Source organism: Theropithecus gelada, chromosome 11, assembly GCF_003255815.1.
Source record: "Theropithecus gelada isolate Dixy chromosome 11, Tgel_1.0, whole genome shotgun sequence".
In the NCBI taxonomy this organism is placed as follows: domain Eukaryota; kingdom Metazoa; phylum Chordata; class Mammalia; order Primates; family Cercopithecidae; genus Theropithecus; species Theropithecus gelada.
In genome coordinates, this window is record NC_037679.1 from 58,022,957 (window position 1) to 58,037,076 (window position 14,120).

The window sequence follows — 14,120 nt, forward strand, 5'->3', positions numbered from 1 at the left end:
ATATATATATCAATTTACCCATTTCTTTTTCCTGTAAAAGCAAGTTAACACAGACGCCTGGAATGAAAGCCAAAACTCACATGGGACATATTTTAACCATAGACTTTAAAACCAAGTATGTTTCTTTTTTAGGACAATGTTTGCACATCAACTCATCACAAGGCACAGTAAATGAAGTATAATAGACAAAGAGTCTCAGAGTCACCAGACATTACAAATTTTCTGCATTACCAGGACACAGTACCTATAGCTGTTGACAACACTGTGCAACACAGTACATAGCGCAAGTTCAGGAGAAGAAAAGAACCATTTGTAACCTTACATTATGAACCTGATGGATCGCTGAGAAAGGAAATCCTGCGTTCTGATTCGTCCATATTTCACAGACAGACGACTGCTGATATAAACAGAAAACTATCTTATCTTGTCAATATTTAAAACATGGTAGCTACCAAGGTAGCATCCAGGAAGGAAAAGAGGAAAATAACAAAATGCAAAGAATCACATTAAAAAAAAACCCCAAAAAATATTTTAGGGTGCTCAAGGTTTAATAATTGACTTCCAAGTCATTCTTTTTGCTTTAAAACATTTTGAGTTGACCGAAAAAAATCATTTATGCATTTATGCAAGGAAAGTTACCAATAAATTCATGCCTTAGAAAAAAGCAAACTGTATTTTATATTTGCCGGAAAACCAGAAATACCTTCCCCCTTCAGGTCACTACTTTCAGAGGATAAATATTTTTATCAACTTCAAGAAAAACAAGAAAAAACCTTTAATACAGGTCCAATATTTTTATTTTCTTATCTTCAATGACCAAGAGTAAACAGTGTAATAAAATGACTTTTCCTGATTTGGTCATTGCTCTATTTGATAAACCTAGAAGACATTTATGCCTCCAGAGTTCTTATGGGCAAAACTCTGTAGTTAACAAAGGAAGACGTGTCAGCTTGCTACCCAGCACTGGAGGAGTGAAGGAGGTGGCAGGAAGGAGGCTGGGGCAGGGAAGAACTGAAGTCAGGGAAATTCAGTTCTGTTCCTCAAGCAGAAACCCTTGGGAATAGCAATTGTGAGTCTAATGATTCAGCTCCATGATTCTGGCTCTCCCGCACACCATTAATAAGATAAAGTAGTAATGTTTGCTCAGAACCAAACACCAAACCAACCAGCATCCCTTCCCAGGAGTTAGAGCAGAAATCTTCAAATAGACCGACTGAGCTCTTGGCTGGACTATCCCAAGTTCTGTTCCCAAATTTCATCTTTCTAAAACACACTGTGAAACTAAATCACAGAAAATGGCAGAGCATGTAAACTTATTCAGCAAGCTCTGAGCATCTTCAGCATTCACAAACAGCCCATACAAAGATCATTGAAGGAAGAAGGCAAGCACATAACCACAATATGGTTAAGAGACCCAGCAAAGAACTGTATCATCAGCAAACAAGTGATAGAAAAGAAAGCTTATCCCTAGCTAAAAGTTTCCTCACCCCAGAAACGCTCACCAGCAATTTAATACCTCTCTCTCTAGTTACAACTGCATTGCCATACACCCCTACACCTTTGCTTTCCATGTCTTCTGTTAACCAGAGGCTGGCTGGGGATGGACCGTCAGGAAGATGGCCTTCTGTTCAGGAAGTTAGATCCCCAGGGTCTGTCCAAAGGCACTTCCAAACACCTTTCACTTAAACCAGCTCTGCTATCCTCAGTTCCCTCTCTAAACTCCATGCTATTTTATACATCCATAGGGGGTTCTTCCTCTTCTTACCTTTCTAGTGAATTCAGTCTTGGACCCATCCACTCTGTTGGCCTTGTCTCCAAGAGCTGTCATCTGATTTGAATGTACTAACTCCATGCTTTAGCTGGACTATCATCTTAAGTGGCATCCTCATCCACTCCTGAGCGAATTCTTTACACAAATCACATCTTCTACAACTTTCACACATTTCTCGTGTTAATCTAATGCTAGAAGTGCTTCTAGCACTTCCAGTGCTAAATAATCCAGAGACCACCTGTCATCTGATAGATGAAGACACAGACATTTAAAGAGGTGAAGTGGTTTGCTCAGGTCACACAGGTGAGTGGCACAATATGTCAGCCTGCTGGGATGGCCAAGAAGGAGTGTGAGCCTGGTACTGATGTCACCAGAAGGCAGAGGGTCGCTCTAGCTATATACGGCCTGGTTCTACTGACCCTGAAATGAATAGAAACTAAAAATAAAATTCTAAGCCCCCTCATAGACTGCCAAGGGGACCCCAGAAAAACCTTAAAATTGAGTTTCTGACCATGATGGGATGGGAGGTGAGACAAGCCTCATTATACCTCCTCTCTTTCATGGTTTAGACAAAACAACTGGTAGGAATTAATGTTAAAATAGAGATCATAAGAGTGACAGAACAGTCTCCTTGTGGCAATAAGATACCGAATTATGAACAGGACCCAAGGCCACGCCAGGCAAAGGTTAAATCACGCACCCCTACACCTAAAGAATAAACTACGTTCCAACTGCCACAAGCTTTTTCTTTTTCTCTAGCGGCTAAACAGGCACTGGCCTTAAGAGAAGCAATATTTAAACAATTTGCAGCTCCACCAGATGCTGACTGGGCCTCAGCCCCTGCTCCACCAACCATAACTACAGCTGGACAAGTGATTGATTCAGTAACTTTATCCAAATAAGATCACTGACCGTGGACTAGTTCTGGTTGGTCTACCGAGATTGCACACTTGTGTGCCTTCATGTCCTGAAAAGCCCTTCTGATGTATAGGGCTAACTGTAATATATCTACATGTTAAGTCTCCAACCCAAAGTGAACATAGGTCACATGTTACATGCATGTTTGTTGAATACACGTGTGTCAGGACTACCTTCATGAATATTCACAGCTCTTGTAACACGTTGAATATACGCGTTTAGCTAACCTGTTCAGCGTAAATCTTCTACTCTAAGCCCTTCCCCTTCGAAGAACCTGTCTCTGGGGTCTTGGTTGGAGGTGCTTCCCAGCCTGTGGGAGGGCTACCTTGCAGGCTGTAACCTTTAGAAGAAATAAAGTCTCCTCTCCTTTACTAAATTCATATATATATAAGTTAACACGAGTATATCTAAATGCAATCAGTTCATGGAACAGTCTTAACTGTACTGGGGTTCAAACACCAAAAAGTTGTTTTAGGTTATTTTAGTTACTCCCAAAGGGGCCATGCCCAGTCTGCCTGCCTGATGGGCACCAGGCCATTCAACCTTTCGGGCAGACTGCGTAACTTCCTGGTCACTTTGAGTCATGAAGACTCCATTTTGTATGAAATCCAAACTCGTATCTGATTCAAACTTTTCCCTCCCTCATCATGTGCCAGTCTTGGGGCTTAAAAAGCCCGGGGTGGGTAAGAGAAGCTTGGTCTGCACTTTGACTTCTCCTAGGAGAGGGCAGGTGTCATGGTCTACCTTGGATGTTCCCTGCCCCAAGCTCTACCTAGTTCATGTGTTTAGTTGGGGAGGAAGAAACAGGAAAAGGACGAGGTCCCTTTCTTGTCTGGCTGTTTCTCTGGCAGCCGCTACTGCTGTTCAGCTAACGTTAACATAGTCTCCCATGTGCTCTGCTTAGCAGCTGCTCCAACCTAGGTTTTCCTGTGTCCCCATGTGAGTTCTTTGGAGGGCTCTTTTAGGGTAGAGGACAGTTCCCCCCACTGCACAGTTCCTGGTGGCAGAAATCTGGCTCTAGCTTGACTTCTTCCAACTCCCACTCAGCCCTCCTAGGACACATATATGCCCTTTGAGGGGAACCCAGGGGGACAAACATAACCTCAGCCCCCTTCTGCACAGCCATGTGGCCCACATGACATGGACACATCCTTGTCACACAGAACAGCAGAAGGGCGGGCTGCTCTGTGAACACTCCCCCTCTCTGCCAGGGCATCTCTCCCCAGGACTCTCTGTGTCAGCTCGGTAGGTGCTATGTGACCTGCCTGCCAGAAGTCTAGTTACGGATACCAAGGCCAGTTTTCCCTCCTAGCAGGCACCCCCAAGCCAGATGTACATTCCTCCTGAACCCCTTCTCACCAGGACTGGAGAGCATGGGAATGCACTCTGTCTCCTCTCTCATGGGAAAGGAGGAAAAGCCTTAGTTCTTTCCACAGGACTCAGACAATTCTCTGTCCTTCTCCAGCACTAACTAATGTCCCGCCTATGTGGACACGTAGCTGACCGGGAACAAGAGACTGATTCAGTAACTTTATTCAAATAAGATCACTTATTTGGATCTTTTTTGAGGCAGGATTCACACTGCCTCCTTGTAAACCCCGAAGTAGGTGTCTGGCTCCATGATTGACAGCTTTCTTTTTAGAGCATGCAGTGCTTACTTAGTATGTACAGGAAAATTCTCACTTAGCATCCTGGGGATAGACCTTCCAATAGTGAATAGATCTTTCGCTACTCACAGAAATTTACCAGAGTTAAGAAGGGAAAAGAGGATCCCATGCCATACTTATTTCATTAAAAAACATCATATAAAATTTTTCTCAATGAAGACTAAAGAACCCACCCCTAGTCATATGCACTGAGAGTTCACATATGGCTTATGTACATTTTTTAGATGCTATAATAAATATTTTCTATTTATAAGCTATGTTTTAAATTTAGAGAAAGTAAAACCTCTATAATTTCTAATACCGTCATGCACAATATAACGATGTTTCAGTTAATGACAGACTGCATATGCTACAGGGGTCTCATAAGACTACAATACCATATTTTTACTGTACCTTTTGTGGGGGTTGGAAGAAGTAAAGCTAGAGCCAGATTTAGGTATGTTTAGATACACAAATACTCCCCATTGTGTTACAATCACCTACAGTATTCAGCACAGTAACATGCCGTACAGGTTAGTAGGAGCAATAGGCGAGATCATAGACAGCCTAGCTGTGTAGTAGGTGACACCATCTCACATTGGGTAAATACATACTATGACGTTTACATGACGAAATCACCTAACAATGCATTTCTCAGAATGTATCCCCATCATTAGGTTATGCATGACTGTCATCCTGTCAGTGCAAATGGTAAAAAGTCAGAATTTAAAAGAGTTTAAACTAAAAGCAGTTAATTGTGTTTGAGTTGTGAAAATTATTATTTTATATTTTTTGACACAGAGTCTCTGCTCTGTTGCCCAGGCTAGGGTGCAGTGGCGCGATCCTGGCTTGCTGCAAACGCCGCTTCCTGGGTTCCAGTGATTCTTGTGCCTCAGCCACTCGCGTAGCTGTGACTACAGGCATGTGCCACCATACCCAGCTACTTTTTATATTTTTAGTAGATATGGGGTTTTACCATGTTGCCCAGGCTGGTCTCGAACTCCTGACCTCAAGTGATCCACCCACCTTAGCCTCCCAAAGTGCTGGGATGAAAATTATTTTTTTAAAAAAACTGATGCATTCCAGATACCACAGTAGTTTTGTGAGCAATAAATAATTTGTCAGACTCACAGAGTAAGCAACTTAAGGCGGACCTGTTGTAACTGGTGCATTCATAATATGAAATGGCTCTTCTCCTAGACATAGGGTTATTATACTGTGTGCTGGAATTAATTTTTTAAATGCAAGAGTTTCCAGAGTAGAAATTAATTATGTTTATGAAAATAACATTTCAGGGTACAACATGTATTGAAGTACTGAGTTTTGAAAAGTTTTGAGAAAGAAATATAATATCAGCCATAAAATTTCATCTGGGGCCCAAATTCCTAGAAAAGTAGTGAGTTAAGTTTTTTTCTTTTTTTTTTTTGAGATGGAGTCTTGTTCTGTCACCCAGGCTGGAGTGCAGTGGTGCAACCATGGTTCACTGCAGACTGGACCTTCCAGGCTTAAGTGATTCTCTCACTTCAGCCTCCCAAGGAGCTGGAACTACAGGGATGCACCACTTCACCCAGTTAATTTTTTTTTTCTAAATGTGTAGAGACAAGGTCTTGCTATGTTGCTCAGGCTGGTCTTGAACTCCTGGGCTCAAGTGATCTGCCTGCCTCGGCCTCCCAAAGTGCTAGGATTACAGTTGTGAGCCACTGTGCCTAGTCTTAAATTTAAGTTTTTTTTTTTTTCTTCTTTTTTGGAGGCATTGGAAATGGGGTCTTGCTCTGTCACCTAGGCTGGAGTACGGGGCACAATCTTGGCTCACTGCAACCACCACCTCCTGGGTTCAAGTGATTCTCATGCCTCAACCTCCTGTGTAGCTGGGATCAGAGGTGTGAACCACCTCACCTGGTTAATTTTTGTTATTTTTGATAGAGACAGGTTTCACCATGTTGGCCAGGCTTTCGCATTTATTAAGTTGGCCTCAAGTGATCCACCCACCTTGGCCTCCCAAAGTGCTGGGATTACAGGCGTGAGTCACCTCACCTGGCCAAATTAAACTCTATTTTTTTTTCTTTTTGTTTGTTTGTTTTTGAGACAGAGTCTTGCTCTGTCGCCCAGGCTAGAGTGCAGTGGTGTGGTCTTGGCTCACTACAACCTCTGCCTCCCGGGTTCAAGTGATTCTCCTGCCTCAACCTCTTGAGTAGCTGGCATTACAGGCACCTGCCACCATGTCTGGCTGATTTTTGTGTTTTTAGTAGAGACAGGGCTTCACCATGTTGGACAGGCTGGTCTTGAACTCCTGACCTCAGGTGATTCGCCTGCCTTGGCCTCCCAAAGTGCTGGAATTGCAGGCATGAGCCACCGCACCTGGCCGTAATTAAGTTTTACAATGTCTTAATCTGTGAAGAAGAAGAATAGTACGTGACCTACTTATTTCACCAAGTTATTGTGCAGCTCATGTTTAGCTTCAAGAGACAGGAAACTTTTTCACAGCTAAATGTTTAGGGCTTGGAACACAGATGGAACACATATTTACCGAATGAATGGAATCATATAACACATTCAAAAGGCCTTGGTAAATGGCAAAGCATTATGCAAACGTTAGTCACTACCGTTACTCATTATCATTTTTAACTGGTCTACTCTATTGGTGCCGCTTGTGCCTTTCATAAACTATGTCATTGCCAACACACTTCCGGTTAATTGTACCAGAAACTGCAGACTTCCTATTGGAAGAGTCCTCATATTTCCTGATAAAGGCAGAAAAGGGCTGCCAACTTGCTGAAGAGAGAAGGAACATTTGTCATTAGCGCACCTAGGTGTCAAAAGGCTGCTTGTAGAGCCTGGAAACAGTTCCATGAAATAATGTTAATCGCCCCTTTGCAATTTCATTTGCCTATTTTCTCTCAATCCCTGTCACCTATATTGCAAAGGCTCATTTAGTTTTTCTGAACCTGAATTACTATGAAACCCAAACAAATAAGGGTAAATAAGGATAGACTTGCAACTGAGATATTACTAATAATTTAATGTTTACTTCTTTGATGGTGAAGTCAACACACATTTGAAGGTATATAATTTTATCTTCAGTTCAGAATTCTCTCTTAGCTCTGGAAATTTTTTCTTAAAATGCAATGCATGTCTCGCTTTCGTTACCATCTTGTACCTTGGGTTACCATGACTTCAGCTCAGAAAATACAACACAATTGCATTCAAATCTAATCACAAAATAAAAAGAATATAACCAATGTCCAAAGTTTTCCTCCTAAAGGTGGACTTCCTTTTTGCTCAATTGCTAGCAATCCAGTAATTTACAATAAATTATCTCTCTTTCATTATGGTTTGTCCTCTTTCCCGGAGCATTTTCAAAAATTGCTATAACATCTTCCATCAAAAGCAAACAAACTTCTTCCCTTGCGCCAATATCACCCTCAGTTTCCTGCTCAATTACTCTAATCTTTAAGCAAAACTCCCTGAGAAGGGTCTAGATGGTCTCCACTTTCTCTTTTCCTGTCCTCATCTGAGCCCACTCTACTGAAACAATTTTCTATTTTCCTTGACCTATGGGACACCCTTGATCACTCCTCCATTCCTCAGCCTCTTTGGCTGCTTCCTGTTATCTGAACATCCCTGGAGTGTTAGTCCTCAATCTTCCCTTCCTTCTTGGCTATACTAAGTGGTCTCTTCCAGCTGTGACTCCCACATTCGTATCTCCAGCCCAGACTTCTTCCCTAAATTCAAGACTCAGACACCCAGCTGCCTGCTTGATGTTTCTCCTTTCGCATTTATTAAGTCAGCTCAACCTTAAATTAAATGCCAGAGACCAAGCTCCTGATGACCTCACCTCCTTGTAAGCTTCCTTATTTCGGCAAATTGCAGCTCTTTTTTTCCAGTTCCTCAGGTTCATAATGCTGGAGCTCTACTTTCTCTTATATCTCACATTCAATCCAGCAGCAAAGCCTATTGAATCTACTTCTAAAATCTTCTCACCCTCCTGTCACTACTTGCTCCAAGCTACTCCCTTTTCTCATTCGATTGATTTCATTGGCTTCTTACCGGTCTCACTGCTGTCATCCTTGCCCCCTAAGTATCTCTTCTCAGTACGAGAGCCAAAATGACCCATCTAAAATGAAAGCCAGGTCATTCCACTCAGCTCCATTCAACACAGAAGATAATTCAAAGTCCTAACAATGACCTGCAAGGTTCTCCATTCTCTGGTACCCACACTGTTGTACCTCCCTACCCTCCTTTCCTACCCATCTTCCTCTTGCTCTCTGGGTTCTTGACAGCAAAGCACATTCTTGCCTCATAGCCTCTGCATTTGCTTCTCTTTCTGCCTGACATGTTCTCCCTCCGGCTACTATAGGCCTAGCTAGCTCCCTCACTTCCTTCAAGTTCTATTCTAACGTCACTTTTTCAGAGAAGCCTTTCCCAGGCACCCTAGCATATTACATCCAAATTAAGTCTGTGCTTTTCACTCTGTAAAAGAATTATTCTTTCAAGCAGAAATTATTTATTTATTTATTTGTTTGTTTTTGAGACAGGGTCTCACTGTCACCCATGGAGTGCAATGGCACGATCTTGGCTCACTGCAACCTCCACCTGCTAGGTTCAAATGATTCTTGTGCCTCAGCCTCCCAAGTAGCTGGGATTACAGGTGTGCACCACCACATATGGCTAATTTTTGTATTTTCAGTAGAGATGGGGTTTCACCATGTTGGCCAGGTCTTGGACTCCTGGCCTCATGGGATTCTCTCGCCTCGGCCTCCCAAAATACTGGGTTTACAGGTGTGAGCCACCGCACTTGGCCTCAAGCAGAAATTTAAAATGTAAAAAATGTTTGGAACATAAGAACCTCTCTCCGTCACTCTGATATTCATGCAAAAGTAGTTACTGGTCATCTACTGTGTGCAAGGCCTGGGTCACAAAGTGAGTATGGATCAGTCTTGCTTTTAATCAATGTTTGTGGAATGAAAATTGCTTTTTCCACGAACAGAACCAGTAGTAAACTGGGACTGACAGCTGATGGTAGGTCTCAGAACAGAGCAAGTAGATGACAGCTCCATCAACTCGATAACCCCTATTAAGCCCTGGAAACCTTCTGGGAGTCTGCTGATATTATATAGCTAGTCTAATAAAGAAACTTTTATGAATAGAGCCCTCCAGTCAGATTCTACCAGAGATGAAATTTTCTGCTGTGTTCTAGCCCTGAAAAAAAAGAAAAAAAGACTTTTTCTCTGTTTCTCCCTTATGTTTGTCATAATACTTTCAACACTTCAGGGTATTCAGAAATTGACCAGAAAGAAACCAACAAGAAATATGAAAATTTCAGAGTGAAAGCTAAAGGAATAATGAAGTGCATTCCTTCTTCTGGATGATAGTGCTTCTAAAAGAAAATGAAAACAAACTTGAAGAGCAAACAAAACAGCTTCAAAGGCAGAAGAAAAAAGGGCGTCCCAACAAAGGAAGCCTTGGCCAATAGCCAGCAAACTCAGTGGCTCCTTGAGCAGAGTCTGGCATGAAATGAGACCTGTCAAAGGATGCAGTCAAACAAATTCAGTGCAGTCAAGGGGTAAGGCACCAAACACCTCATATGCATATTTTCTTTCAGCAGTGACAGCCCCACAGTTGCTTCGTCCATGGACATTAACTGAACCCTGCCTAGAAAATCAGAAAATTAGAGCCTTTTGTTTCTCATGAGTTACCCAGAGGCCGTAGGCCAGCATCTGATTACCTCTTCCTTCCCACCATTGGAGACAGAGGAACACTCCTCCTTCTCACTTCTTGAGTGAGTTCTGAGATACATACTCAGTCCTGTAACAACTGCAAGTGATTTAGATTCTTCTCTGCAACCACACTGTCAGCTTCTCAAGTTCCCTGTCTGTGTCTACTTATTTCTAGTTCTAAAGTGTGAAAGTTTTATGCATGCACCCCACTGGGTCTTTTTATAAAGGGTCTCAGCTGAACTATTTCATTTGCAGGAAATGCTGGAGTCAAGAAAATGCTGCTTCCTGCCATTTCTCCATCTTTCTGAAGGGCAGTCCTTCCAAAACTTCATGATCGTGACCTTCCCCTGTGCCTATGGGGAAGATTTTTGGACAGATCAGTTATCACCTGCTGGGAAGGAAAAGCCAGGCCAACAGTTGTTTCTCTAACAACATCTGCATGGGTGACCCATGATTGCTGGAGTCAGCATTAATCAACCTACCAAGAGTGGGAGGAAGTAAACAACACATTTGGTTCCATCTAAGTCCACTGGCATGATATAAATTCTAACACAGTCTTCCCAAGTTTAACTTTCCCTCCCTTCCCTTTCCCATTCCTCTCCAGTCTCCCTCGCTTCCTCCTTCCTCCCTTCCTCCTTTCCTCCCTTCCTCTCTTCCTCCCTCCCTCCCTTAACTCTAATTCTGGGACTGATATCGCATAAAAGAAGTCCTCAGCTACTAAAGTAGGAGAGTAGGAGAGAACTATAGGCTTATGATATTCCTGTTATTCATTTGTAGAGATAATATATAACCTGTATTCCCTAATATGACAGTTGTAGCCCTAAATGGCATTACACAATTGTCTATGAAATCTCCTTACAAGAAAAAAATAGAGCAGGGAAAAAAAATGAGCACTGCCTGTACAATCCAGCTTTCATTGTGCAGCTCCCCAGGTTCCAGGGATGTTGCAAGGAATTTAAGTCAATTGGGATCATGCTGTTTATAGCAATATGGGCTGTTTTACTTGTTATCCCTCAAAGTCTGGATGCTATCAAATATTTTTCAGGACCACTAAAAAGCAGAACATTAAAAACTAATTCAGAAAAGCAGTGATCAACTTTTTAACATAACATGAATGACTGAAAAAAAACTAGATTTTGCAAAGTAATGTTGTTCTTTGTAACATCTCTTTACAATATACATTACATCCCTTTCTTGCAAACAGAGGTTGTCATTTCCTTTACTTAAATTCATTTATTAACTGGAGGCCAAATGTTTGCTTCCTGCTTCTGATAGAAAAGATGTATTGGGAAGAGTCATTTATTCAATGATGTTTATTGAGACCCCAGCATTTCTTCATTTTATCCTTGTGAAAAATATGAAAAAACAAACTGCAGTTGAACAATCCTCTTGAACGATGCCAAGCTAAGAGGTCTCTAGTAGAAAGCTACACAGTTTTTTTTTTTCAGTTCTACTTTATTCAACACTTCACTCAATACATTGGTGGATGACTTCAAAGGTTTGTTGTTTTGAGGTAAGCTTCTTAAAATGAGCACATTACATAGTTGAAAAGGATCACTGATATACTGAGTAGCAACTAAGTCTTAGAAAGGTCTTGATAGACTAGGATTATTGAATGAGTAACTTGATAAAACTGCTTTATCTGGAAAAGGATAATGTAAATCCAGCGCTGCTGAGAAAGGAGGCATAGTTCATGGCTATTGATAAAGGTTGGGAAATTTTCATGAAGAAAAGCTCAGTAAGAATGAATGATATGTCAATGTTGATCTGCCCAGAGCTGGGGAACCAGGATGCTATACGGCCCACATCCCCCTTATCACATGGGATTGGCAAAGAGCTGGAGACATTTAACATAGTGAGGGGAAGATATCAAATTGTCTTCAGTCTTAAAAAACTCTTCCCAGCAAAAGGGAGCAGATGCATTCTTAGTTGTTTCAGAAGATATCATGAACTATGTAGGAGTTATAGGGAGGCTTATTTCAATTCAATTCAATATAAGGCAAAAGTTATATCAACTAGACCTTTTCCAATCATGGGGCTGCCTCACAAAGAGCAGGCCAGCTTTCCAGTGACAAGTTTAGGCAGAAACTTGTGGCTGTCTGTAAGGATGTATTTGAACGGGTGCCTGCATCAATTAAGAGACTACATATATTTTCTGGTCCCTTTTCATCCTAAAAGTCTCTGCTTTTCTTTAACAGTACAGTTGGTTATCTGTATTCTCAGTTCTGCATTCTTCTGACTGCACAGAAGAATCTTCTAGCTATTAATGCATATAGAGAAAAGCAAGTTATCACATATTTTGTGATCCTGCATTCAAACCTCATTAAAATAGAGGCGCGTACAGCAAGGAGGTCACGTCATTTCACAATGGTTTACATGAAGCAATTGTTTACTATCTCTGATTTGTAAAGAACGAAAAATTGGATGTCAGGAGCAAAGGATTTTCTTCAAATACAATGTTTATCCATGCTACTTTAGAGCTTTAATTCTCTACTGAAGTTGCATTTACATAAGGTATTAGATATTCTTAATAGGATTTTTCAAGGAACTCAAAATACTGCATTGGAGCCTTTGGGGCTTTGGACTTTCTAGAATGTCTCATGTCTGCTAGTTCCCAGTTTGCAGAGATAATATAGGGTGTTCATCAACACTGTGGTTCACATGATGGCTGTGAAGCTAGGCTGTTTGCATTGGAATCCTGGTTCTATACTTTGCAATTTTTGTGGCCGTGGGCAAGCCACATAAATGCTCCATGCCTCAATTTCCTCCTTATAAAGTTGTACTAATCAGTGCTGGCTCTGACGATGATGACGATGAACCACCAGGTCTAAGCTAGACAGATGATAATCTATTGTTCCAGGCAGTATATTTCCCTAAAAAACTGGAGACCATCCCAATTTGTGTCCAATCTGATATGTTGTAGAGCCCTGTGGTTTTATGATGCCTATAGCCTTACGTAAAGTAATTTGGTCAACAGAATTTACAGAGTGTTTATTTTAGAGGAATTAAAAAATGACTGCGGAAGAGTCAGGCATTGCCCCCACATAGCCAACATACACTTTACCAAAAAAGCAGCAAACATTTAAAAATGAAATATAATGAAATATTTTGAAATACACTAACTCATAAACATCCTTTAATTTTTAAAAGTATTTAAGTATGGATATCATCCATAATTCTTTTTCCAAAGAGCACCAGTGTTAACTAGGTTATAACATGAATAGGAGCTTCTTGGACAGTGTTTGCATTCATAAAAACCATGATTTCCAAGTCAGTGAAGAGGTATTAGTTTGGGCTTACAAGTTGGAAAACAGAAACAGTTTTGTAAGATGTAGCTAAATATGAGATTTACTTTAAAATGCATTTACTCCCAGATGCAGTTGAGAAAGCATAATGTAGAAGAAAAAGAAGTTGTCTTAAAATAACAACAATAATTTCTAAAACAACCCAAACGTATAGTTTCAGAGTTTGTAAAATACTTCGAAAAAATACCATTTTATTTGTGCCTCATAACAGTGGTGTGAGGTGGGCATTAACCTCAGTCTAGGAAGAGAAAACTAAGGCTCTGTGTAGCTAAGAAGCTTGTCCAAGGTTACAGAGGTAACAGATATCAGAGATGGGATTTTTCACTCTGGTCTCAGTTCTTCAAATCTGGCATTCTAACAAAGCTCATCAAATTAAGTATGAACAAATGAAATCAATACTCATCTGATATAGCAATTTTCCATCAGACAGTCTCAGAATTCCAAAGTCAGAGTGGATTTATTCAGCTGCCCATTATTGCTATTTCTGCTGGCTTAGAAACCAGCCCCTCTTCTAGTAGCAGCGGCCTGGCTGTTCATGGGAGGAGGTGCCTCCTTACTCCTCAGTCCACATGGTTCAGATGGAGCTAAAACCACCCCTGGTGTGGGACCTCTGTCTTGCTAATCAATCTGTCTCTCTCTCTCTCTTTCTCTCTCTCTCTCTCTCTCTCTCTCTCACACACACACACACACACACACACACACACCCCTTTGTAATTAGCTCAGGGAAGGACACTTGATCCAAACGAGGCTCACTTGAACTGAT

General features: G+C 41.3%; 1 protein-coding gene across 49 annotated transcripts in view; it reads right to left on the bottom strand.

Moving 5' to 3' along the window:
- Positions 1-14,120, bottom strand: part of ANKS1B (ankyrin repeat and sterile alpha motif domain containing 1B) — a 1,261,968-nt gene that overhangs the window by 75,295 nt on the left and 1,172,553 nt on the right. For 11 of the 49 annotated variants that reach the window (XM_025401063.1, XM_025401105.1, XM_025401069.1 and 8 more), the window contains one exon: positions 323-394. The exons of 27 other annotated variants lie outside the window; for them this stretch is intronic. In XM_025401063.1, the coding sequence (XP_025256848.1) occupies positions 323-394 (72 nt within the window). Of the gene's footprint in view, positions 1-322; positions 398-14,120 lie in introns of all 49 variants that reach the window. 11 more of the 49 variants (XM_025401104.1, XM_025401088.1, XM_025401081.1 and 8 more) reach the window with 1 other exon arrangement.